This window comes from Epinephelus fuscoguttatus, linkage group LG15 (assembly GCF_011397635.1).
Source record: "Epinephelus fuscoguttatus linkage group LG15, E.fuscoguttatus.final_Chr_v1".
Lineage (NCBI taxonomy): Eukaryota > Metazoa > Chordata > Actinopteri > Perciformes > Serranidae > Epinephelus > Epinephelus fuscoguttatus.
In genome coordinates, this window is record NC_064766.1 from 22,672,087 (window position 1) to 22,694,847 (window position 22,761).

The 22,761-nt window shown below is 41.7% G+C and overlaps 1 protein-coding gene across 2 annotated transcripts in view; it reads right to left on the reverse strand.

Moving 5' to 3' along the window:
• Window positions 1-535: 535 nt before the first annotated feature.
• The window catches only part of LOC125901563 (unconventional myosin-VIIa-like), a 32,083-nt gene continuing 9,857 nt past the window's right edge, over window positions 536-22,761 (reverse strand). For both annotated transcript variants that reach the window (XM_049597249.1, XM_049597250.1), the window contains 34 exons: window positions 22,518-22,658; window positions 20,587-20,745; window positions 20,282-20,374; window positions 19,942-20,036; window positions 19,644-19,728; window positions 19,412-19,513; window positions 18,775-18,891; window positions 18,459-18,674; window positions 18,090-18,362; window positions 17,843-17,998; window positions 17,658-17,726; window positions 17,438-17,562; window positions 17,206-17,332; window positions 16,506-16,625; window positions 16,208-16,381; window positions 15,286-15,513; window positions 14,839-15,006; window positions 14,581-14,698; window positions 12,650-12,776; window positions 12,367-12,533; window positions 12,083-12,261; window positions 11,737-11,846; window positions 11,429-11,571; window positions 10,265-10,418; window positions 10,002-10,157; window positions 9,070-9,175; window positions 7,704-7,817; window positions 6,687-6,774; window positions 6,187-6,293; window positions 5,901-6,086; window positions 4,355-4,471; window positions 4,180-4,263; window positions 1,035-1,154; window positions 536-750 (listed from right to left, as the gene is read on the reverse strand). In XM_049597249.1, the coding sequence (XP_049453206.1) occupies window positions 658-750; window positions 1,035-1,154; window positions 4,180-4,263; window positions 4,355-4,471; window positions 5,901-6,086; window positions 6,187-6,293; window positions 6,687-6,774; window positions 7,704-7,817; window positions 9,070-9,175; window positions 10,002-10,157; window positions 10,265-10,418; window positions 11,429-11,571; window positions 11,737-11,846; window positions 12,083-12,261; window positions 12,367-12,533; window positions 12,650-12,776; window positions 14,581-14,698; window positions 14,839-15,006; window positions 15,286-15,513; window positions 16,208-16,381; window positions 16,506-16,625; window positions 17,206-17,332; window positions 17,438-17,562; window positions 17,658-17,726; window positions 17,843-17,998; window positions 18,090-18,362; window positions 18,459-18,674; window positions 18,775-18,891; window positions 19,412-19,513; window positions 19,644-19,728; window positions 19,942-20,036; window positions 20,282-20,374; window positions 20,587-20,745; window positions 22,518-22,658 (4,617 nt within the window). In that variant the 3' untranslated portion in view covers window positions 536-657. The remainder of the gene's footprint in view (window positions 751-1,034; window positions 1,155-4,179; window positions 4,264-4,354; window positions 4,472-5,900; window positions 6,087-6,186; window positions 6,294-6,686; window positions 6,775-7,703; window positions 7,818-9,069; window positions 9,176-10,001; window positions 10,158-10,264; window positions 10,419-11,428; window positions 11,572-11,736; window positions 11,847-12,082; window positions 12,262-12,366; window positions 12,534-12,649; window positions 12,777-14,580; window positions 14,699-14,838; window positions 15,007-15,285; window positions 15,514-16,207; window positions 16,382-16,505; window positions 16,626-17,205; window positions 17,333-17,437; window positions 17,563-17,657; window positions 17,727-17,842; window positions 17,999-18,089; window positions 18,363-18,458; window positions 18,675-18,774; window positions 18,892-19,411; window positions 19,514-19,643; window positions 19,729-19,941; window positions 20,037-20,281; window positions 20,375-20,586; window positions 20,746-22,517; window positions 22,659-22,761) is intronic.

The following is a 22,761-nucleotide window of genomic DNA, read 5'->3' on the forward strand; positions in this document are numbered from 1 at the left end:
AGCTCATGACCATAGGTGAGGGTCGGAACATAGATGGACCAGTAAATTGAAAGCTCCCTCTTCACCAGGACAGACAACCCAAAAACATAATGCCTCCAGCCCCGGCTATCACCGGTACAGAGCCATAAAGACACTAATAATAATAAAATTTCAAATAAGCATTTTGTTGTAGGGTTGTAGTTTTGGAACTGGATGGAAATTTTCTGACAAATGATGACTGGATTTGACGTTTAGGTAAAAGTCTGTAAAAGCCTTTTTAACACAAATTTGTTTTTAGGCTGCACAATGCACAGAAAACTGTGCAAGTCCATGAAAGAGCAAAGGTTGTAAAGTATAATTGTCTGTTAACGTGCATTTTATGTTTCTTTATGAAATATGAAATCGAGGCCTCCTTGTGCTGCCAGAAGAAAAAAAAATTCTAATATTCTAAATTCAATTCATGTTCCAGACACTCAATAGTTTTCAAAATGGCACGTAATGGACAAAACAGAAAAAAAGACAATATGGCACTCAAATTTTAATATCACAAGCTGGTTTAGTCGAGGCATTCTGTATATATGTATATATTTAAAGTACACAAATACATTAATGCAAAAATATTAATCAAGAGTGCGCATCAATCACAGCAGCTCAGTCTGTTCTTTTGCCTTTGAAGCCTCAGGAAAAGATGGATTTCCTCGGCCTAAAGGCGTCCCTCTGCCTCTCGTACATGGTGACGTATGATCTAAGAAGGTCCTCCATTGTGTCACCCTGAAAAAGGAGAAAAAGGGAATCTTTGTCAGAAAATGATTCATTTCAAAATCACCTCTCTGACTGGTTTATTGAATAAGGTGTACTGGGTTATCCTGCAAAATATATTTACTGCCTGAATTATTCTTCTCCTGCCCAGTAACTGGGGATGACAATGATCTTTTAGCTATATCTATGTACAGTGCATCAGTTTTCAAGTATAGACTTTATATACATGGACCCTGTCAAATAAACTTGTAAATACATTAAATGAATGAAACTGAATTTAGAAGACAGCCACTCACCTGTGAGGTTTCACAGACAAAGCTGTAGCCCCTCACCAAAGTGCTGATGGTCATCTCGAAGTAGCCGCCTTCGCTGTGGTAGTCTGTGATGCGGCTGAAGGGGTGCATGATCAGCCGCTCCTGAAAGGTTTACAGCATGATTAAAACACATTAAAGGGACAGATCACTTAAAAATAAACATATACTTATTTACCTGTAGTGGTGTTTATCAGTCTAGATTGTTTTGGTGTGAGTTACCAAGTATTGGAAATACTGAGAGTAGAGATCATTGAATCACTGTGATGTCGCGCTAACAACAATCACTTCCATGTAGACAACTGGTAATTGATTACTTGTTGATTTATGGTGTCATTTCCAGCCATAATTGTATCATTTAAACATATGTAGTTAAACACTGTGGTCCGACCCATCTGATGTTTCTGCTGTGCTTATTTTATGTACTGTGTTGCTTTGCTATCATCTTTGATAAACCAAATCTACCAGCACAGAGGCTCAGCAATGCACTGCTGTGGACGGGGCCACAGCAAAAGGTACATTAGCCACCTACAAACATCTATATCACTGTAACTGTACGCTATATTTGAATATTTCCAACGCTTTACCTTACATACAAGCCATACGACACCGGGGTAGACCAGCAACTTGGTGTTCTGTTAAGTTAAATCACTATTTTTGCCAACGTAGTCTCATGGCTTTGATATAACGACTTTAATTACCCGTCAAAAAAAAAGTCTGTTTGACAGCAGGGTAAAGGGATGAAAATAAATCTAACCAGAAAAGCACTCAGAGAGTGCAGACCTCCGCCAAGTAGGTGATATTCCCTCCCCCTCTGCATCAGATTTTGCAGCCTGCATCGCTATCATTATTAGGTTATATGCCTTCACTATGGAGACACTGTGGTGTATTTATTTCGTTTTTATTTTGTGCCAACACAGAATATAATGTTTTTTTGTATTATTCACTTTCTTTTTTCCAACACAGAACATTAATTTCAACTTTAGAATTACAACAATATTTAGCAAGTAGAACGAGATGTGCTTTCCGGCCACCAGATGGTGCTATTTTCACCGTCTTTAGAAAATGGAATTGCTGCTGAGGCTGTCAGAAGATAGACTTAATTTATTATTTTATCCACTTTGCTTCAACTGATCACCACCAAAATTTTATCACCTGTTCCTTGTCCCATTATCCACCTTTCCTGAAAATTTCATCAAAATCCATTCATAATTTTTTGAGTTATTTTGCAGACAAACAAACAGACCAACGCTGCCGAAAACATAACCTCCTCGGTGGAGGTAAAAATAAATAAATATAGCATACACTTAAACTGACATTGATTTTTTGGGTGGGCCTTTTTAGGTGGCTAAAAACTAACCATTTAAGGCAGTGTCTGCTCAGCGCTGTTTGATTTTTTGTACATGATGTGAGGATTTTCTACCTGGATGTTATTGTAAACATAGTGATTCAGTCTATATCATGGAAATAGATGGCACTCGGCTAGTGGTGCTCAAAGCGCCAAAAAAAAAAAAAAAAAAGAAAAAGAAAAAGAAAGAAATGAATTAAAAAAAACTCAACATCAGTGTCTTTTCCAGAAATCATGACCTGGTTACTCAAGATAATCCACAGACCTTGTTGTGAGCATTTTCATGTAGGACCTATTTTCTTTCTACTGAATTACACCCACCAGAGGGAAGCATGTATCTCCTGCTCACCTGGCATCACTAATGTAATGTTACAGCTCAGCTGAGGAGGACGCCATTTATTTTAACATCTCGGTGTCACAAGCACAAGCCTCTCATCCATGAGTAGATGCACTCTTCCTTCCGCACAGTGATACAGTTGGTGGGTGTAGTTTAGTAGAAAGAAAATAATTCCTACATGAAACTGTTTACAACAAGGTCTGTGGACAGTGTTGGGCAGTAACGTGTTTCAGTAATATTACTTTTTCCAGTAATGAGTAGTGTAACTAATTACTAATGAAATTTCAGTGATAACATTACAGTTACTCCTAAACCACTCAACTCGTTACAACTAACTTTTGTTATCACTACTGACTTTAAGTACAACAATCACATCAGTGGAATGATTTTAATAATCGTCAAGCTGTGTAGGCACATCACCAAGCAGCGCGCTAGTTGGAAACGATTAAATTGGGGCTGGAAATATATTCCCATTACTTTTGTCAGAAGGTAAGATGACAAGAACACTGTTGCTGCAGGTATTCAGACTAAAACTCTGAGATTCACTGTGAAAAACACATCCTCAAACCTGTGGTCTAAAACACCACGGCTACTACGACCGACAACACAACAATGTGAAGCTCCAGGAAATACACCCCACCAGAGGTGAGCCATCCTCAGTCGCAGTGGACAGCTGTAACACTACAATGGCTAAACAACCAAAATTTGTGTCTGGATATGTGGTGGACGAAATGTTGCTCCATGAGTGTCTCTCCATCTTTCGGGCAGAGCCTTGGGAAAATACTGGTCACAGGAAACAGAAATCACTCAGGTAAAAAGAAGCTATCTAGCCTTAGCTACATTTAACGGTGATTACCCTGAAATTCACTCAGAAGCACACATTTCAATTTTGCGGAGATATGCAATTACCAATTTTATGGGGTATAACAGAAAAGTAAAATAGTGAGAAGTGTAATGAATCACTGTTGGCAGGGAGTAATAAGAAAAGAGTAACAAGCCCAATATTGTCTGTGGATTATCTTGCGTTACCCAGTAATGGTTTCTGGAAAGAGACATTGCTGTTGAGTTTTTCAAATGGATTTTTTTTGGCTCTTTGAGCACCACAAGCTGAGTGACATTTAGTTCCATTATATTGGAAAGAAGGCAGACATCTGTACAGCTGATATCTCCAACACTCTACAACTCACACCAAAAAAATCTGGATTGACTAATAGCACCACAAGTAAGAGGAAAATTTGTATTTTTGATTTTTGGGGTTGCCTATCCCCAAAAAATACACAAAATATTAAGATGTATTGGTTTGTCAGCATGAAAACATCCCAAACTGAGATGTTTTGTGACTAGATGTAAGTAACAGTAAAATAAAATACGACTACAAGGTGAAAACATAAATTGAAACACATAACAAAGAAGATATATATTAATAGACATAATTTATTACTTACCTTTGTTGTGGGGTCTATGAAGGAGACACCTTGCTTGCTGATGGCGATCAAAAGCATATTTGGGTAGCTGGATTCACACGTTTGCTGCAAAGTCAAATGAAATCATAATGTGACAAAACAGCTTCCTCATACTGCTGCCTGCCAACTCCACCATCACTTCATTCCGATGACTCACTTTAACTTCAAAGAAGGCACAGCCGAAGGTTGGCCAACTCGAAATGGCTTTCAGGAAGGCGATTTTGGCCTCCTGCACCGTCATGCCACTCTGCTTGTTGTAGGCGGCGATGATGTGCTGTGAGTAGAACAAAAAGCAGAGAGAGAGCTGCTCAGTGGACGCCCCTCTTTACAGCAGACACAGTCATGTAAAAGCAAGTTCTCTCCTGGTACCTCTCCCAAAGAATATTTTTAAAACATCCTCCACTTCACCCTCCCTACCATAGATCCATTTTTGTCTTACATAGGGGGGGCAGGAGATCTTCAGAGTGAGATAGCAAGTCAACAGCATAAGCCCCACAGAAGTAGTATACACCATCTGAAAGCTGGGAGCCTGAAGATTAATTTGAGATGCAGCTCAGCTCTGTGTGTCAAGTTTTTCTAGTCATAAATCTGTAATGAACATTGTGTTGTGGTTAGGCACCCATTCAAACAAGTGTAAATGAGCATGTGATGGCCATTCACATGCTCCATTATGTCACCTAAGTTGTTGCAGCTAAGTTTAAGTATTTTTGACCACGTGAGAATTGATAAAATGGTCAAAAACCCCTCTAAAATGTCACATTAGGACACCGAGACCCTGATGAACACCATAGTTTATGTTTAGTTAGTTTAGTTTATTTATTTTATTAATCCCCCTGAGGAGAAACTGAATGTTTTCACTCTTGCTTGTCAATTACACACAGGTCCGAAAGACACACACATGCACAAACAGGACCTATACATGCACAAAGTGGAGAGATGTCACAGTGAGGGGGCAGCCCTTGGTGAGGCGCCCCGAGCATTTGGGGGGTTCGGTGCCTTGCTCAAGGCACCTCGGCAGTGCCCAGGAGGTGAACTGGCACCTCTCCAGCCACCAGTCCATGCTCCATATTTTTGGTCCAGACGGAGACTCGAACAGGCGATCCCCCGGTTCCCAACCCAAGTCCCTATGGACTGAGCTACTGCCGCCAAAATCCATGCTGTGATTTGGTATCAAAAACGTTTGACATTTGGAGATTTCTATAAGAACTGGATTTTTCAGCGATTGGATTGCGAGCACATTCATTCTGGAAACTGCTTAGAAACCCCCTTACTGTCAATATACCTGTAAAAGCTATCCATCATCTGAATGCTCAAGGTTTGTTGTTTGTGGCTGTCAAGTTTCATGAGGCTGTGATTATCCCAGAGGTCACAACAGGTCATTTTATACAGTCATGTAAAGTTTCCCAAAATGGTCTACTGTGGGGACTAACATCATCACGTATGAATAAAACTGAGCTCATTGAATCCACAGGAGTCTCAGCTTTCCACTCAGACACAGTTTATGCAACCCCAGTATGCAGAAATATTCAAATACAATCCTTAGGTCTTCTAGTTCCTATGATACCATTATCTTCACTCTAGCTTTAGCCCATTACAGTCTCTGAGAGATGTTGGCCGAGGACGCCAGCGCCCTCATGGAGCCTATGAGGTTTTAAATGAGGAATTAACATGTACATTTGTGCTCTGTACATTTCTTCCTTTACCTTCTTCCATTCTTCAGGGGACATGATTTTTATCTGGTCAGCAGGAACCAGCTTGCTCAGCATTCTGGGGATCATGACAAACTGCAACCTGTCTGAATCTACTTCGGCTCTGAAGAGCAACCCGCCCAGGTTGGTCATGTCCTCTTTGGTGCAGCTGTGGTATCCACGCAGGTACCTGGGCAGCTCCTATATGGAGGCAAAAAGACAGATTGTGTGTCATGACAACCTTGTGTGTTGAAAAAAGTAAACAAGCCAGCAGAATGAGGAGTGTGTCTTGGTTTCATGCCTGTGGGAAATGGAAGTTGAGGTCTGCAATAAGGTCTTTCCCTGGGGTCACATTGAACCAGAGCTTCCTCTTAAATATCACCAGGTAGGGCGCGTTGGCTTGGTTACCTGGGAGACAAAACACAGTAGTGGAAAACTGCACTTGTATAGCGCCTCTCTTGTCTTCCAAGCACTCAAAACGCTTTTTACACTACAAGTCACATTCACCCATTCACACCCATTTACACCCATTCACACACTGGTGGCCAAGGCTACCGTACAAGGTGCCACCTGCTACACGGGTTTAACACACTCACACACTGATGGAACAATTGTCAGGAGCAATTTGGGGTTCAGTATCTTGCTCAAGGATACTTCAACATGCGGCCTGGAGGAGCCAGGGATCGAACCCCTGATCTTCTGATTAGTGGACGACCCGCTCTACCTCCCGAGCCACAGCCGCCAACATCAATTATATAAAAGGGGAACATAAAACCTGAAAGCATCAGTGTGAAGCTTTACCTTCTTTCACTTTCTTTCCTTTCTTAGGAGTCTCTGAAGTTTGCCTTAAACTGTCAAAGAAATATTTGTGCTCCGACAAGCTTATGACCTGGGAATAAAAAAACAGAATAACATTAGTAAGTTACAGGAACAATTCACTCCCCAAATGAACATTGGTATACCGATTGTTCACTCCTTGTTATGCTGAATTTGGGAAGAAAACTATGCTTTTCTTGCCTGTCTCCATGCTGAACGGAGAATCTAAAAAGTCATATAGGACCACGTTAACAACAGCAAAACTATATCAAGACATCTACTGACAAAACTCTTATGCAACTTGTGCAGTATATTCCAAGTCGTATATATCCAGCCATACGAACTCTGGTGCAGTTTGTGGTGAGAACGTGTTCCGACCTCGATCCAAACCAACTGCAGTCACGTTACACATTGTTTGGGTTAAACATGAGCATGTTACAGTCCTGGAGGATTATTAATGTGCACCTCCTCCTGTACTGCCTTAATATGCACATTCAGCACATCCAATGCATCAAAACATTGTTTTCTAGTTGGAGCCGCGCCTCGTTTTCAAACTGTATGGTTTGACTAAAATGAACAATGACAGCAATATAGTCCACGATGACCAGCACTAATTTTTGGATTCTTCGTTTACCAGAGGCATGCGAGAAAAACAAAGTATTCTTCATGACTTCAGCATGTCACAGGGTGAGTAAATGATATAGAAATGGTCATTTGGGGGGTGAATTGCTCCTTTAAACAGGGTAGAAGCACAGCCTTGGTTATTCCAGTCATTATTAATGAAGATTTTAAATTCACCAATGTAGAAGAGATTCAAATTTATGACCTCATTGTCACAAGGTTTTTTTTTTTTACATCAATGCAAAACACACCACAAAATGTCCTCCTTAATCTATATAGAATATATTTAACTACATCTTCATCTTTTCTGTCGCATTACAGTGTAATGAATGAAAAAAATATCAATCAACAAACTTCTGCAGGAATGTTACCCAACCCCACCTTGTTGGATGTTTTCAGGTACAGGCCATATCCGTCAGCTGAGCTCAGTTTGAGATGAAAGGCGATACTGCAGCACAGGTCTTTGATTGTGGTCGTCGATGTCACCTCAAATATCTGCAGCGAGAACAGTAAGTACAGAAACTTTAGCTGATATATCCAAATGGACTGTGTAATGATATTTAAAGTAATTTAGAAGTCATTTTAGAAACTTGTGTTTAAAGAATACATGCAGGGGAAAAGTTCTTTGCTACTGTGTTTCCTTAAAGATAAAGGATGGATGACATTAACAGCAGAATGAACAGCTTTACAGTCTTGTTATGGTGGTGACGTTAGGTCATGTTACTGTAGCGTAGTTCCTTTATCGCCTAACGTTAGCTTTTTACTTCTGGCGATTGCAATGCTGCTTCAGTAATCATGAAAGTGGTGTTCATCTGTGAAGATTATCTTGCTGAACATAATGTCTAAGTATCATAAACCTTTGTTTGACACAGCTTTTTTTTTTTTTTTGGAAAATAATCCAAAACCCAATGGAAAAATCACATAAGCGTTTTGACAATGGAGCCAGGGCAACGCTAACTTCCATGTCAACCTACAGAAAAACATCAGCCCTGGAGCATCCTATAGATGTTTGTCCCCATTAGGGCCACCCCCAGACTTTTGGGGGCATTAATTGAAATGATGTGAGAATTTTTTTTTTTTTTTTCAAAGATATTTTTTGGGCATTTTTAAGCCTTTAATTGATAGGACAGACAAGTGTGAAAGGGGGAGAGAGAGAGGGAGTGACATGCAGCAAAGGGCCACAGGCTGGAGTCGAACCCGGGCCGCTGCGGCAACAGCCTTGTACATGGGACGCCTGCTCTACCACCAAGCCACCGACGCCCCTGTCCTCTCAGTTTTGACAATATTCTGATATCTGCGCAAGCTTTCTCTTAAAATATCAAAAGACACCTGTAACCTGTCTTTTTTCCACCTTTGTTCAGGTCTGTCTGACAGCACGAGTGGTATCATTCAGCCATGGTTCAGACTTTGATTTGGAGTGCATGATCTTAAAAGGAGCGTCAGTGTCCAAGATGTTTTGGCACGTGAAGTAAAATTTTGATGTTAATTGCTCAGTATCAAAACAAAGGGGGGGATCTAAGTTACAGCACAGCATTGGACGGATTAAACCTGTGACAGCGACGAGGTACCGTACATGGTTTAACAACCATGGCGAGTGCTGGCTGTGGTCCAAACTTTCTTCCATTAGTAAATAGGAGGAAGTAATGCGAGTTGATATCAATGCTATTATCAAAGTGTTAAAACACTGCTGAGAGTCTGCACTCTAGTGGACACCTCATTTAAGTGTGTTAAGAAAGGAGTGTCTTACATCTTGTGTGTCATTTGGGAAGTGGACTTTATGGAAGATCTGGGTGCTGTTCTGTTGGATGGCGTCCACTTCTGCTGGATGGGGAGGAAGATTCCTGGGATCCTTACTGAGGGTACAAAGCACTCAGATCAATTTATTGCACACACACACACGTTCATCAATGAACCATGCAACACACCACACCTGAGTCCTGTTGTAAGAGCGTTTTTTTTGTTTAAACTGTATAAAACTGTGATTTACTGATGTGTGAGATTTCTACTGTGACTAACACAATAACGAACTGATGCGAATAAATAAATGAGAGATCACAGACATTTCCATCTGCACACTGCCTTTACAGTTAATTTCTTTAACCCCTAAACATCCACTTTCAGCTGCCAGTGTGGTGCAGTGGTTAGCATTGTTCCCTCAGAGCAAGAGGGTTCCTGGTTTGAACCCTTCTGGGGGAGCCCTTCTGTGTAGAGTCTGCATGTTCTCCCCGTGTCAGCGGGGTGCTCCGGCTTCCTCCCACAGTCCAAAGACATGCAGGTTAATTGGTGACTCTAAATTGTCCGTAGGTGTGAATGTGAGCGTGAATGGTTGCCTCTTGCCCAGTGTAAGCTGGGATAGGCTCCAGCCCCCCCACTATCCCAAACAGGATAAGCGGTTACGGAAAATGACTGAATGAGTTGCCAGTATCTGTAAATAGTGAACTACCTGTGATTAAACTAGTACTGTAAAACTCAAATTAAACATTTGTTTTACTAGCCCGCTGTGGCTACACATTTTGATAAATAAATGCTTATCTCAATTAGACGCCTGGTCTGGTTGCGTACCTGTTCATTTTTATAAAAGTTTTTTGGACTGCAAACTTGAGCTAACATTGGTTAGCTGTTTAGATTGCATATACAAATGTAAATGTTGTCAATATCTCTTTCTAATTCCAGTCTGACCTGTGCATCCCGTGCAGCCTCTGCAGGCAGCCAGCAGCCAGCTGGTCTCTGGGCCGCGACTCCAGGAAGCGCTGAGTGTGTCTCATCAAATCCTTACTGGGGGGAAACAAGCCTGTACACAGCCACATGAGCTGCCACCCACGCTCCATACTCAACCTAAAGTGAAGAAGAACAAAAAATTCACAGAGGATTGTTGGAGGATGTGTTGGCTCTTGATTATGTGTGAATGCTTTAACATACAGATGAACACAGTGAGGGAGCACCTGTTGTTGTTGCTGGTCATCTGTCTCATAATCTGGCAGTAGATCTCATCCTGCAGAGCTTGATGCTGGGTGGCTGGACCAAAGATCTGGTCTGTCAGCTCTATGGGGCTGCGAGCGTTTTTGATGGGGTAGTCGCCCATGTACTTCAGGATAGGTAGAAGCCAGAGTTAAGGATTCGCACAGACAGTAATGACACTAAAACAAGGTCTGTATCACATGCAGTTCCTTTATGTGTTCCAGACAGATGAGTTCTTTCCTCTAAAAAAGGTTTGGTGTATGGAATCAACAATAACATTTTTATCTTAAGCCATTTTCTCCCGCCATTATACAGGCGGGATCCTGTCCATTACTTTGAAAGTTTAGGAAGCTTAAAAAGTTCCAGGTGTAAAATTACCTTCCACTCTGCCTCCGACTTTTGCCGGCCAAGCAGCTAACTTTCACTGGAACCATCATACCCATTCAAGTCCACAAACTTGAATGGGGATAAAGTTATTTGTGTGGATCTATTAGACTTCTTGTTGTTTTGCAGGGTTTGTGATGATAAAAAAAAAAAGATTCACTGAGTTCCCAGTCTTGGAACCCAGTGGCTATCTGCTATCAACAACAACAAGCCTCTGGGTGAGGGCTAATATTTCAGGCTGATTGGGTGTAGCCAGCAGATATCTTGGTCAAGACTTCCTCTGTCATGCGGCAGTCATTTTAGCTGAAAATGTTTGAATGGTCAATACTGCTCAGGCTACAAACGTTTTACAAATAGAAACCAGAATGCTTCTGCCTCTAAAATCTTGTCACGCCGCGAACAGATGTCTGCATTCATATGTTGATATCGGCTTAAAGAGATTTACAGACATCTCTTTCTTGTAAGTCTACGGGAAAAAGTTTTTTTCGGCCCTATGGCATTATGTGATAAACCCCGAAGTTGTAATTCCATGGTTTGGTCACTGTGTCAAAGTGGCTTCGAAGCCAAGCAATCATTCTAGGTGAAAGTATGTAGTGCGCTTGCTCTGTGGGCGAGATGATGCGGAAGATTCAGGTGATTTTATACCTATTGGGAGTGGAACCTTTTTGGCTTCTTTGGAGCAACTTTCATAGGAATGAACAGGGCCCTGTATCCTGTTCTCTTTATACATCCAAGCAACAGGGAGGCATTAGTTTCAAGGATATCAGTGAAGGCGTTGCAGGCCAGGTTGCTGAGTTCAGAGTTGCGGGCCAGGCTCTTCATCAGCGGCTGTTTGAGAGGTTCTCTGGAAATGGCCCACAGCTTCTCTCTGCTGACCCCTTTTCGAGCGACATCTTTACCTGCAGGCCTGCGACGAAAGGGGGGGGGGGGCACACACAGCGTGAACACATCTGTCCTCACTCAGCATCACTACTGGCTGAAACACACCACTGAGCAAATCTAGAATCACACTTATTGTTAGATAAATATTGAAAAAAGCCATATTATAAAGTGATTTATATGACATAAATACCTGAAATTCTCAAGAGCAAACTCTTTTAAAGAGATGGGAGCCACTGCCTTGTCCATTGGTGTGACGTTTTGTGCTGGGGAGGGTTTCCTCTGGCCCGGATTTAGCAGTTCCTGATGGGTCAGAAGCAGTTCATTAGTTACACCACAAGAGGGGCTCATGTGACCCATCATACCTGTAGATCCACTGCTGCAACCACAGACCTGAAAAATCACTGTGCAATACGTTCATGTCTGTACATGTGCAGCCCTATGTAAACCTGAATAAAGTCAATTACTGTGACGTCTGCTGCTGTAAATTTGTATATTTAGTTTGGAATAAAAGCTATGACATGTGAGGGGAACTCTACCAGCATCTCGTCAGAAGGCTTCTCCAGAGTCGGCAGAAACTGCACTATATCCTTATAGACCACACCGCTGGCGCTGGTCCGCTGGTTGGTTGCACTGATCCAGTTCTTATCAGAGTTTTCCTCATCTTTCTCTGCCAGCAGCAGGTCCCCTCGTTTACAAACCAGGAACATGGGGTCTTCTGCAGAAGGAGTGAGAGGGACAGAGAGGCGTGTGAGTTTTTTGTGCATGTATGGGATAAGATAGACTTAATATGTGCAATCAATTTTCAGTCTACTATAAATACCTGGTTTATTGAGGTCCTGCTGAACCAGCGCGTACCGTGAGCGCTCTCTCAGCCCGTCCAGGTTTTTTTCTATAAGCGCTGCCATTTCTGAAGTTTCATCAGACCTCAGGACAAACTCTCCTCTGACTGTGATCAAACTCACTGACTGAACACTGAAATGGCTGTCACTAGACGGGTTATAAACATCAGAGTTTAATGTGTTTGACACTTTTTCAAAAATCAAAATGTTTAGCAAAACAAAAGTGATTATATTAGCAGGAAAAATTGTTTACGTTATCCCTACCTGTTCAAGCGTACTTCCTTTACCTCTAAGTAAGGAAGCTCAAGGAGTATCTTGTCTCTTCCTTCCATGAAGAAGATGCCACTCCAGTTCACAGCCACGACAAACCTGCTTTTGGGTAAAGGAGGTCCTGTGGGCGGATATGGGAACACAAATGTCTCAGAAGGCAGGGTTGTAAGTGATCTCTCATTTCCGTACTGGCAACTGGTAATCAAAGTTCAGGGAGGATGCTCAGCAATATGGTGGCAGCGGTGAAAAGAAGTATACAGATCCCTCACTTGAGTAAAAGTCTTAATTTGACACTGCAAAAATGAGGTGTCGGACAGAGTATCGAAAAGGGAATTTATCATATTACTTTCTCCTGTGATAACTTATCAACACACTGGCACCAAAGATTCCCCTGTGACTTACCAGAGTCACTACTTCTTTGTGGTAAAGCTTATCAAATAAATGAGGTCAAGTGAACAGAGGTCAACTAACTACGATCAAGAAGAAACTCACAGGGGGAAAATGGCGGACAGTTTGGACAGTGGGGAAACAAATCAGAAAGGCAGGGAGTCGAAAGTCTGAGCCCGCTTTGGCTTTTATGACACAGATGGGACAAACAAAATTGAAATAAAAAAAGTGTCTTGTGAATGTAAAGAGCATGAGCAACACAACAAGCGTGCACCATCCTGATCACTCCGAGTAGCACCTGGCTAACGCTACCACAGCTGAAGGTCAGCCTACAGTAAATGCAGTGTGCAGTGTTGACTGTGTCAACTCAAATTCTGTTAAACTGACACCACAATGTAGTAAATAAATAAATAATACCAGATTTTTGCCTTTCAAAGGGTATGTTTCTCTTCTTTACTTGCGCAGACATCCTAACTATCGTAGACGATTGTCTTAAAAAGCATCAAGTATCGCAGAATTGCTGTATTGTGATACCATCGTTATCGTAGGCAACATATCGTGATCATACGATAACTCTAACCCCTAAGTAAAACTACTTAAAGCAGAAAAATTAAAATCAGTTTAATCGGTCAAAATAGTTTACATAATTAAAAGCAGTGGATGCTCATATTTGACTAGCCGAAACCTTGAAATGTTTTTGTATGCAAAATATCTTTCATGACTTTCCCATGACATCATATTTGTCTTTGGATTCCCCATGTTCTGCTTTTCTTTTGTTCCTACACTTAATGAATGTGAAAATATTCATAAATAAAAGGTATAAAAAAATAGATGCTCATAAATTTAAATAAAGTTCTTTTAAAAGTTGTTGTTTTCATGTCTTGTCTGTTTTAATTATTGACATGTAAAACACTTTGTAACTCTGCCCTTTATAAATAAAGATTATTTTATAGTAACAGTTACTGAAGTTATCAAATAATTAAAGTGGATTAAAAAGTACAGTATTTCCCTCTGAAGTGTAGTGGAGCAGAAGTAGAGAGTGGCGTGACATTAAAATACTCACATAAAGTACAAGTACCTCGAAGTACAGTCCTTGCATAATTGTACTTAGTTACATTCCACCACTTTATGGAGGAATATTATCAATTCAGAATTTACAGGAATACAGCAGAGTGTTGCACCATACATATTTCACACACTAATTACATTAAATAGTGACATTCATCTGAGGAAAGCCCAGCTGCAGCAGGAATATGTTTTTTTGTATCCTTAGGCAAGATACTGAACCCTCAGCCACCAGTGTGTGACTGTGACATGCAGTGTAAAAAGAAAAGCGCTCCGAGTGGTTGGGAGTCTAGAAAAGTGCTATACAAGTGCAGTCCCTTTACCATTTACATTCAGACACAATAAATCCAAAGCATTTCAGGTTACACAGGCACAAAGACACGCAACATTAAATCAAGACCTCCCTGAGTGTTGAGTAAAACTTACATTGCATTTTAACTGCTGCATGTAAAACAGGCGGTGTGTTGACTGACCTGACATCATTGTAACTTCATAAAACTTAGAGAAGTGCAGGGGCCATTCATGTTGGGCGTTTTTGACCAGTTCTCCTTTAACGCTGTCTGTTTTCTGCTTCCCGTTGGCATAAGGACCCTGTGGGATCAGGATGTAAAAGTACTGTATGTATTGTGCTTGTGTGATAAAGAACTAAAACTAATAAAAGGTTTCAGGCTCAAGTCACGTTCATAAAACACTCACAGTAGCTTCTTTTGTCATTCTGCCTGACATTTTACCTGTAAATGTCCTGCGCTGATGAGTTGGATCCACCTGGTCATAGATTTGTTCTCGATCAGCGGGGTGGCGATGCATTCCTCGACCACCTTCTGCACGTTGTCTTTGTTGTACTCAGAGCCAAACTGGATGTAATAGTGCTTTGCAGCCATCTGGACGTATCCATCCTCCTGAGGGATGCAATATATCTTTATTAGATACAGTTCACACAAATCGGTTTATTGTTTTTTGTTTTTTTTGTTGCTTGTTTTGGACTGGACTTTAAAATCATTTAACACGCTGCAAAAGAAAAGCTGTTGAATAAAGCATCGGCTATAAGGAAGTAATAGTGGACTGCAACTTTCCCTGAAATCACGTGGTGTTTGATCGGAAAAATAAGTTCCTTCATGACTGGGAAAATTATATAAACACTCACACAACTCGTGAACCATTATTTGTTCATGCCTGACCTTGTCACTGGTGTACTCTCCCGACTTGATCCCCTTGATGACCTGTCTGTAGATTAGATCCGTGCTGACGGCGTCGACTGAGCAGTCGTGCCACGGTGTGAACACTTCCTTGCGGATGGAGAGCTTCCAGGGAGTGTCCTTCTCCACCATGCCCTGCCTCCTCATCTCCTGCTCGCACTGAGACACTGCGTCGAACACGTGCTTCCCACAGCTGCCCAGAGACCACATCTGGAGATGAAAGACCAACAAGGTTTGAGTGACTGTGGTTCCTGTACTATCTCTTTTACCATATTAAATTACACAAGTATCAATAAATAAATAAATACAGGGATAAATAAATATGGAAACAAGTAAATAAAAGACTACATAAATGCTGAATACAGAAAAAAAGAAATGCTGACATAAATAAATGTATAATGTATAAATAAATAAATACACCAATACAGAAATATGATAAATTAGATAAATTATACAAAAATAAATAAATAAAACAAATAAATACAGATAAAAAAATCTAAAAAAATAAAAAGAATAAATAAATAGATGCTTAAATGAATACAGAAATAAATAAATGTACAAATTAATAAACCAAGAAATGAATAAATAAATGTTAAAATAAATAAATGCATCTGTAACTAAATAAATGAATAAATATATAAATAAATATATAGATAAATAAAAATCGATAATTAAACAGGACTTAAATATCTTACGTTTATATCTAACTTTTGTGCAACTACATTTATTAGTTATTATTATGTATTTTTTTCATATTTATTTTGACATTCATTCATTTTTTTTATTTATCTATTTTATTTTATTACTGTATTTATTTACACATATATTTCTCTTAGACTTGTGTTATTTTTTTTTATCCTGAGTGGATGATGGATATGATGAGACAAATCAAAGTAAAGCTCACCTTGTCAAAGAGACTGATGTACAGGGAGAATCCGTACGTGTCTCGAAGATCAATCTTGTCAGCCACAGCTTGACAGACCTCAGCAGAGGTGGAGGCCGAGTCCAGCTGCAGACTGAGGGTGCGGCCGTCCAGTAGAGTCACAGACACATCTATGGGCTCCTTGGACTTGGCAGCCTGTCAGTGGGGAGAAGAAAGATGAGATTGAAATGATGTTTGATTGATGTGATGTGTCCTTTGTTTCCAACAATAAAGCAAGCCAAGAAAATACTGTCAAGAGACAACAAAAAAGGATTTCTACCTGTTGCTCCATCGAACAGGGCAACTCTTTTCTTTCTCCGTTGGCTACTATACGACGCAGGCGCTCAGCACAGTAATCTCCATAACCATTGGGCCCTCTGCAGACAAAACTCTCCAAATACTGTGGAACAGAGCAGAACAGGGTCAATAAAATGTTCTGCCAAATGAAGAATGATACTAATGATAACAAAAAGAGTAAAATAGATGTGGACTGCATTTTGGGTTTCTCGGAATCAACACTTTTTTTTTGAACATGTATCTCAGTATCACGAGAACTGATGTGATTAATTGAAAATGTTGACAAGCTGTAAAAGAGAAAAAATGGACTATATATTCCTGATAGTGATGAATTAATCTCAAATTAATTAATTGCAGGTTTCAGAAGACGATGAGGATACACAGCAAGTAAAGGTGTCCACTACTGCCATATTTAACTTTAGCTTTTATCAATTTTTATTCCATAAATGACTCTTTATCTGCATTTTGCAATGTTTGTCCAGCGTTTTTGATCTCATTTCACTTTGATCCTATCAACACAGCAGGTGGGTGTGAGCTGTGTTTACCATCCTTTTAGAATTATCTGTGATAAAAGCCGAAAAAATCCTTGGAAGGTAAAATTAAAAAAGTTAAAAGATGGAAGATGACAACACAAAGTAAAACGGGACGCTGCTGTATCACTGAATGACCTGCTGCAGACTGACCTTCATGAAGAAGTCTGTGGGGGGGAAGATGCCAAGACAGATGGACATGAGGGTCCAGCCTAACATACGGCTCCTCTTCCTCTTGTTGTTCACCAGCTGCTTACAGATCTGGCAGTAAATCTCATCCCTGCACAGACACATGAAAGACAGATACAGAAAAAAGAGCAAAACAATGAATGCAACAAGATTCAAATCTGTGTATCTGTTTGTTTTTCATGTGAACAGTTTTGACCTTATGTCTCGTCTCGATAGAGCATATGCGATGATAATGTGAAGCTTTTCCACCGATGTGAGTGGCCGATCCAGGGTGGGACCCTCTCCGATCAAAATGTCCTCATCCTCCGTAAGGTTCTCAGACTGGTAAAGATGACATGAAAAATAATTTAGCATACGATGCACACAATTAATCAGCAGAGAAATAACGACTGAGTGATAATTATCATGGTGCTGACCTCCTCAGGAATGACGGATGCTTTTCTGGTTCCACCTCCGAGCTTTTTCTTGTTCCTCCTGAGTATTTTCTGTTCAGAAAAAAGACATAATCATTATAGGTAAGATAAATCACTGATGTTTGACATTGACGCTGATCATCTGTTATTATGCAGCAGCAGAAAAGAAGCTGCTTGTCATATGTTACCTGGTCCAGCCCCACCAGGTGGCTCAGCCTCCTGCCCTGCCGATGAGGCAGATGACGTGAGACGGTGCTGGATGCTTGAGACAAGGCGTCCGCAGATTTTGGTTCTGGCATGTCCTCCATGTAACGCAGTATAATCCACCATACAGTTCGACATGCCTGGAGGAGAAATGAGAGTTGAAACTGGAAGTGAGCTTTGGTCAAATATAAAAATCTTTGCAGGTGACGGTAAGAACACCGCCTCTGTTACCTCTCTGTCACCCTCGTCGTCGTGGGGCAGAAGAGACTGCTTGATTCTCTGGTTGTAGTGCGTATGGCCAAAGTTGCTCTGGAAGTGGAGGATGCTGAACCTGAAGAATGAAAACTCATTGCTGCTGTCATCAAAGTCATCGTCCATCTCCTCCTCCTCCTCCAGCGATGGGGTGGGGGTTGTTGAGATTGAGGCTGGAGCGACGACTTCCAGCTCTGAGGTCTCATCAGAGGTTTCCTTTACCGGCTCTGGTGTGCTTCTCTTCTCAACACTCTAAACAGAGTTAAAGGTTCAGTCAGTAAATTCATTATATGTGATGAAGGGCAAAACATTAATAAAGTCACAAGCACAACCGAAATATCAGCTAACCTCAAGTTTATCTGATTGTGGTGCTTTCTCTTTAACCACTTCCACAGGAGGCGTGAGATCACACGAGCGGTCGTCCGAATCCGGTTCAGACATTGACTCCGGCTCCGGCTCCGGCTCCTCATCATCTGGCTGTGTTGAGGCGATAACTTTCAGTCGCTCCTGAAGCTCGGAAGCAATCTGCTCCTGTTTCTCTTTCTCCAGGCATAAAAGGAGGGCCTGTGAGGAGGTTAGGTGAAGAGAGGATAGAAGACAAAGGGATGAAAAGGATCTTGACATTTATCATGTTATTTCTAGTTTCACGACTCACAGCTCTTACATCATCCTTCATCTTTTGAGCTATTCTTCTGGCCAGGACTCCTCTTCTGTAGGCCTGCAGCAGGATGACTGTGTCCCTCTTCTGCTTCCACGCCTTCCTCTCCCTGTAGCCTCGAACCTACGGTTGATCAGAGATAATATATTATATTACTAAATAATATCATTAAACTTAAATAATACTCGTAAGTTCATGTTTTTCAGTTGCAAAGAGACCTAACAAGTTCTAGTTTTTGCTTCTCTGGCATGGACGTAAGATCTCTGGGGTGCCGGCACATCCCACAGATGCTTGATCAGATTGGGATCTGGGGACTTTTGTGGCCGGGTCGATGCCTTGAGCTCTTTGTCACATTCCTCAGGCCATTCCTGAGCAGTTTTTGCGATACGGTGCTGTGTATTGTCCTGCTGACAGGCAGTGCCGCTGCCATGAAGGGGTGTATTTAGTGTGCAAAGGTGTTTGGATGTGTCAAGTGGCATCTACATGAATACCAGGACCCTAGGTTTCCCAGCAGGACATGGCATTATAACAACATGATCAGTGTTATTCACTTTATCTGTGTAAACATACTCTTTCAGTTTCAATCTGAGACACTAAAAATTAAATACAATGTTCGCTAATTTACAGAGTCTACAGTACATGCCTGGCTTTGTATGGCGACTGCTGCTGCTCGCTGTCTCTGGAACTGTAACTGCATCTTCCGACCACGGATCTTTGATGCCAGCCGTGCATAGCCCTGCTGGAGCTGGTTGGAGCAAGAGTGGAAACAAAGGACAAGGTCACTGGACTTGAGATAAGTTACAGGAAACATCAAGGAGAGAGTATGATGTCAGCTGCAAGCTCTGAACTCTATAAAAGGTTATGAGGCAGCAGACCTTTCTTCGCATTTCCCTCTGCCTGTAAGCTCTCCAATTTTTCTGCAGCACCACAGCTGCCCTTCGCTTCTTCAGGAAAGACTTTCTGTAAAAAGATGAAAAGTAAATCACAAAAAAAGAAACTCCTCAATCAGCTTTTCTCTTTGTCTTTATCTATGACACGCTGTGATCTGGCAGCACATGTATCAATAAAATAACACTATAATAATACCTGTTGAAATAAACAAAGACGATGCATTGTATTCATGACTTCAAACAATCTCACAATCTCTGTGAGTTCCCCTTTTAGAAACTCTACCTGTCTTTGTGTCCCAGCATGACCCTCTGGATCACCACAGCTACCCTGCTGAGTTCTTCTTCTCTCAGTCGCTCCAGGACGGCGTCATGGGCATCCTGAAATAAAGTGAACAAACTTCTACTTTCTGATTTGTCCAGAAGATCCTTGCAATCTGATGCCATGTTCTCAGATTAAGTCACGCAGCTGCAGCATACAGTAATAACTGAGCAGTGCACCAATCACCTGAGAGAGAACATCATGTCAACAGTAGATGCCGCTTCACAATACTGACAGTACTTCACCAGTGCCAGTACCAATTCTGCTGTGGTACAACATGGTTTGAATTAAAAGTTTTCTTCACCCTCAGGAAGATCTTGGTCCTGCCGACTTTCCACTCGTCTGCTCTTTTAATCACTGTCTTGCAGATGGCTTCACAACAGGCAGCAGCAGTCTCCTGCAGAGACAATAAAGATGCTGAAGAGGCGCTAATGATGTCCCAAAGTCCTCCCGAGGAAAGACAGAAAAGAAGTAAACCATCTTTGTGGCCAACATAATGATTACAGAGTTATCTTGAGTGTCATTTCGCAGTAAGATTTAGAATTTGACAATAATGACACTGATTTAATAAAATTGTATCATCATCAACAGGACTTCATATCGACCAACCGTTTTGGGGTCACAGACGGTTGTCTTCAGGAGCACCCTGTAGCGCTTCAGGAATTCCTCAAAGGTGTGGCGAATTGGGTATCCCAGCTTCCTGATGCGGATGGTGTCCATCATGCCGGAGTATCTCAGCTGACGCATGCACAGCTCTCTGTCAAATCTCTAGAGGACAGGACATTAAAATGGTTGTGAGTATTCTGCAAACATAGGCCTGAGCAGCACTAGTGTCTTCTTCCTTCACAGCAGAAGCAAAATTAATTCAAATCCACTGTTTTGTTGGCATCATTATTATTATTGTTGTATTATTTTCAAACAAAAGAAAATTGCACCACCTTATGGCAGACATCAATACTGCATGAGGCTCCACATCCAGGGGTGTGGACACTGGATGACAGCCGACAGCAGGCACTTACCCGTGGGCACAGACTTTACAGACCTCCTGCTTTCCTCCTGGTTGTCAAACATGTTCTACAGGCCTTAGCCTTTCTCTGCTCCTCCTCCAGAGAACCAGAGGGAGAGCCAGAGGGCAGCAGGGCTCATGCCCACAGCCCAGGGCTCTCTGTCTGCTTTTCTCCAGTGTCCAAATACCCCTGGATGTGGAACTATGGACTTTTTTTCTGGGAATTTGTAGGGCGGCATTGGCAAGACAATCAGCGGAATCCATAAAAACGTGTAAATTTATCAAACTCAGTGCCCCATATTGCTATTTACCAAAGTCATTTTTCATGGATTCGGACCACACTAAATGGTACCTCTACCTCACACCTGCCTGTGAGACTACTTAGCTGGGAAAAGACCAGACAGCAGCTCGGGAGACAGACCCGACTTGCTGTTGGATCAGCAAACTTTCTGTTGCTGCTGATACAAATGTGAGACGCAGCACTGCCGCTGGCCACAAGCCTGCTGTGACTCATGGCGCTGGGTTAGCATATTAGCACTGGCTGAATTCATGTTGCTACAGCAGGTTCATCTCTGGAGGTGCCGACCACTGTCCCCAAAGTGTGCTAGTTAGAAGCTAACACAGCCGAACCTACAAATGCAGGGCAGCACTCAACATATGTTTGACTCCACCCACACTGAGTACTGCCCCAAATTTTACACTGCAGTAAGGGGTTTTTCTGTGCCATTACAATTCATCCTGAGGGGAACATCAATGGGGATATCAAATTTCATAGAAACCTGTCCAAACAGTTGTGAAATTCACTCAAAATGTCAACAGAGGAAGAGTCTTGGGATCACCCAAGTCATTAGGATTTATAGTCTATCGTCGGTATAAAGTTTTGTGCCAATCCACTATGTAGATGTTAAGATATTCCACTGAGTACATGAAAACTTTGACCTGTTTGTGGCACAGTAACAAAACTCAGAGGACTGCCAAAGTAGTAGAAGGAGGACTCATCCTCTGGGGACCATGAATGTCTGTAGGTTTCAGGGCAATCCATCCAAGAGTTGAGACATTCCAGTCTGGACCAAAGTAGTGGTCAGACTGACCCACATTGCCATCAATAGAGTCATGCCGCTAAAAACTGTGTGTTAACAGCAGGTTATATTGTCCAGGAAATTAATTCTTTTGTTTTATGGCACAAAACAAGAAGCGGTCATTGTTTATCTGGTGCAAAGGCAGATGTTAGTGGGGCTGAAAGGCAGATGGGAAAATTCATTTCATCCTTTTCAGTTAAGCCAAAGGGGGGAAAAATGAATGCAGACGGGGGAGGTAGACTCACAGCAACAACTTCATTATTTCAGGAAACAACAGGATTTAGAGGAAATGTCTTAAGGCTGGTAAAAACTTGCACAAACCCTCCTGCCACTTTTCCCAACCCTCATCTCATTTGTTTATCAAACACAATCGCTCAATGTTATGTTTAAAAATGCCACACACAGCAGCCATTGTTTGTTGTCTGTACTACAGTAGTTGCTCTTGTGTCATTCACCTCAGACTGTTTTTCACTGTTGGGTTTGAAGCAGCGGATGAAGAAGGGCTGGCAGGTGGACAGAGCCTTCATGAGAGAGTCCAGAGACTGACGGAATTGCCCGCTCAGCGTCGCCACGTGTTTGCGGTTGTCAGTCTGGGCCTGCATGGATGATAGAGAGGAGACGAAAATCCTGATGCAGAGTCAGCGATACACAATCACATACCACACCCATGTCACTATCAGTGCATGTCCACCGTATGGC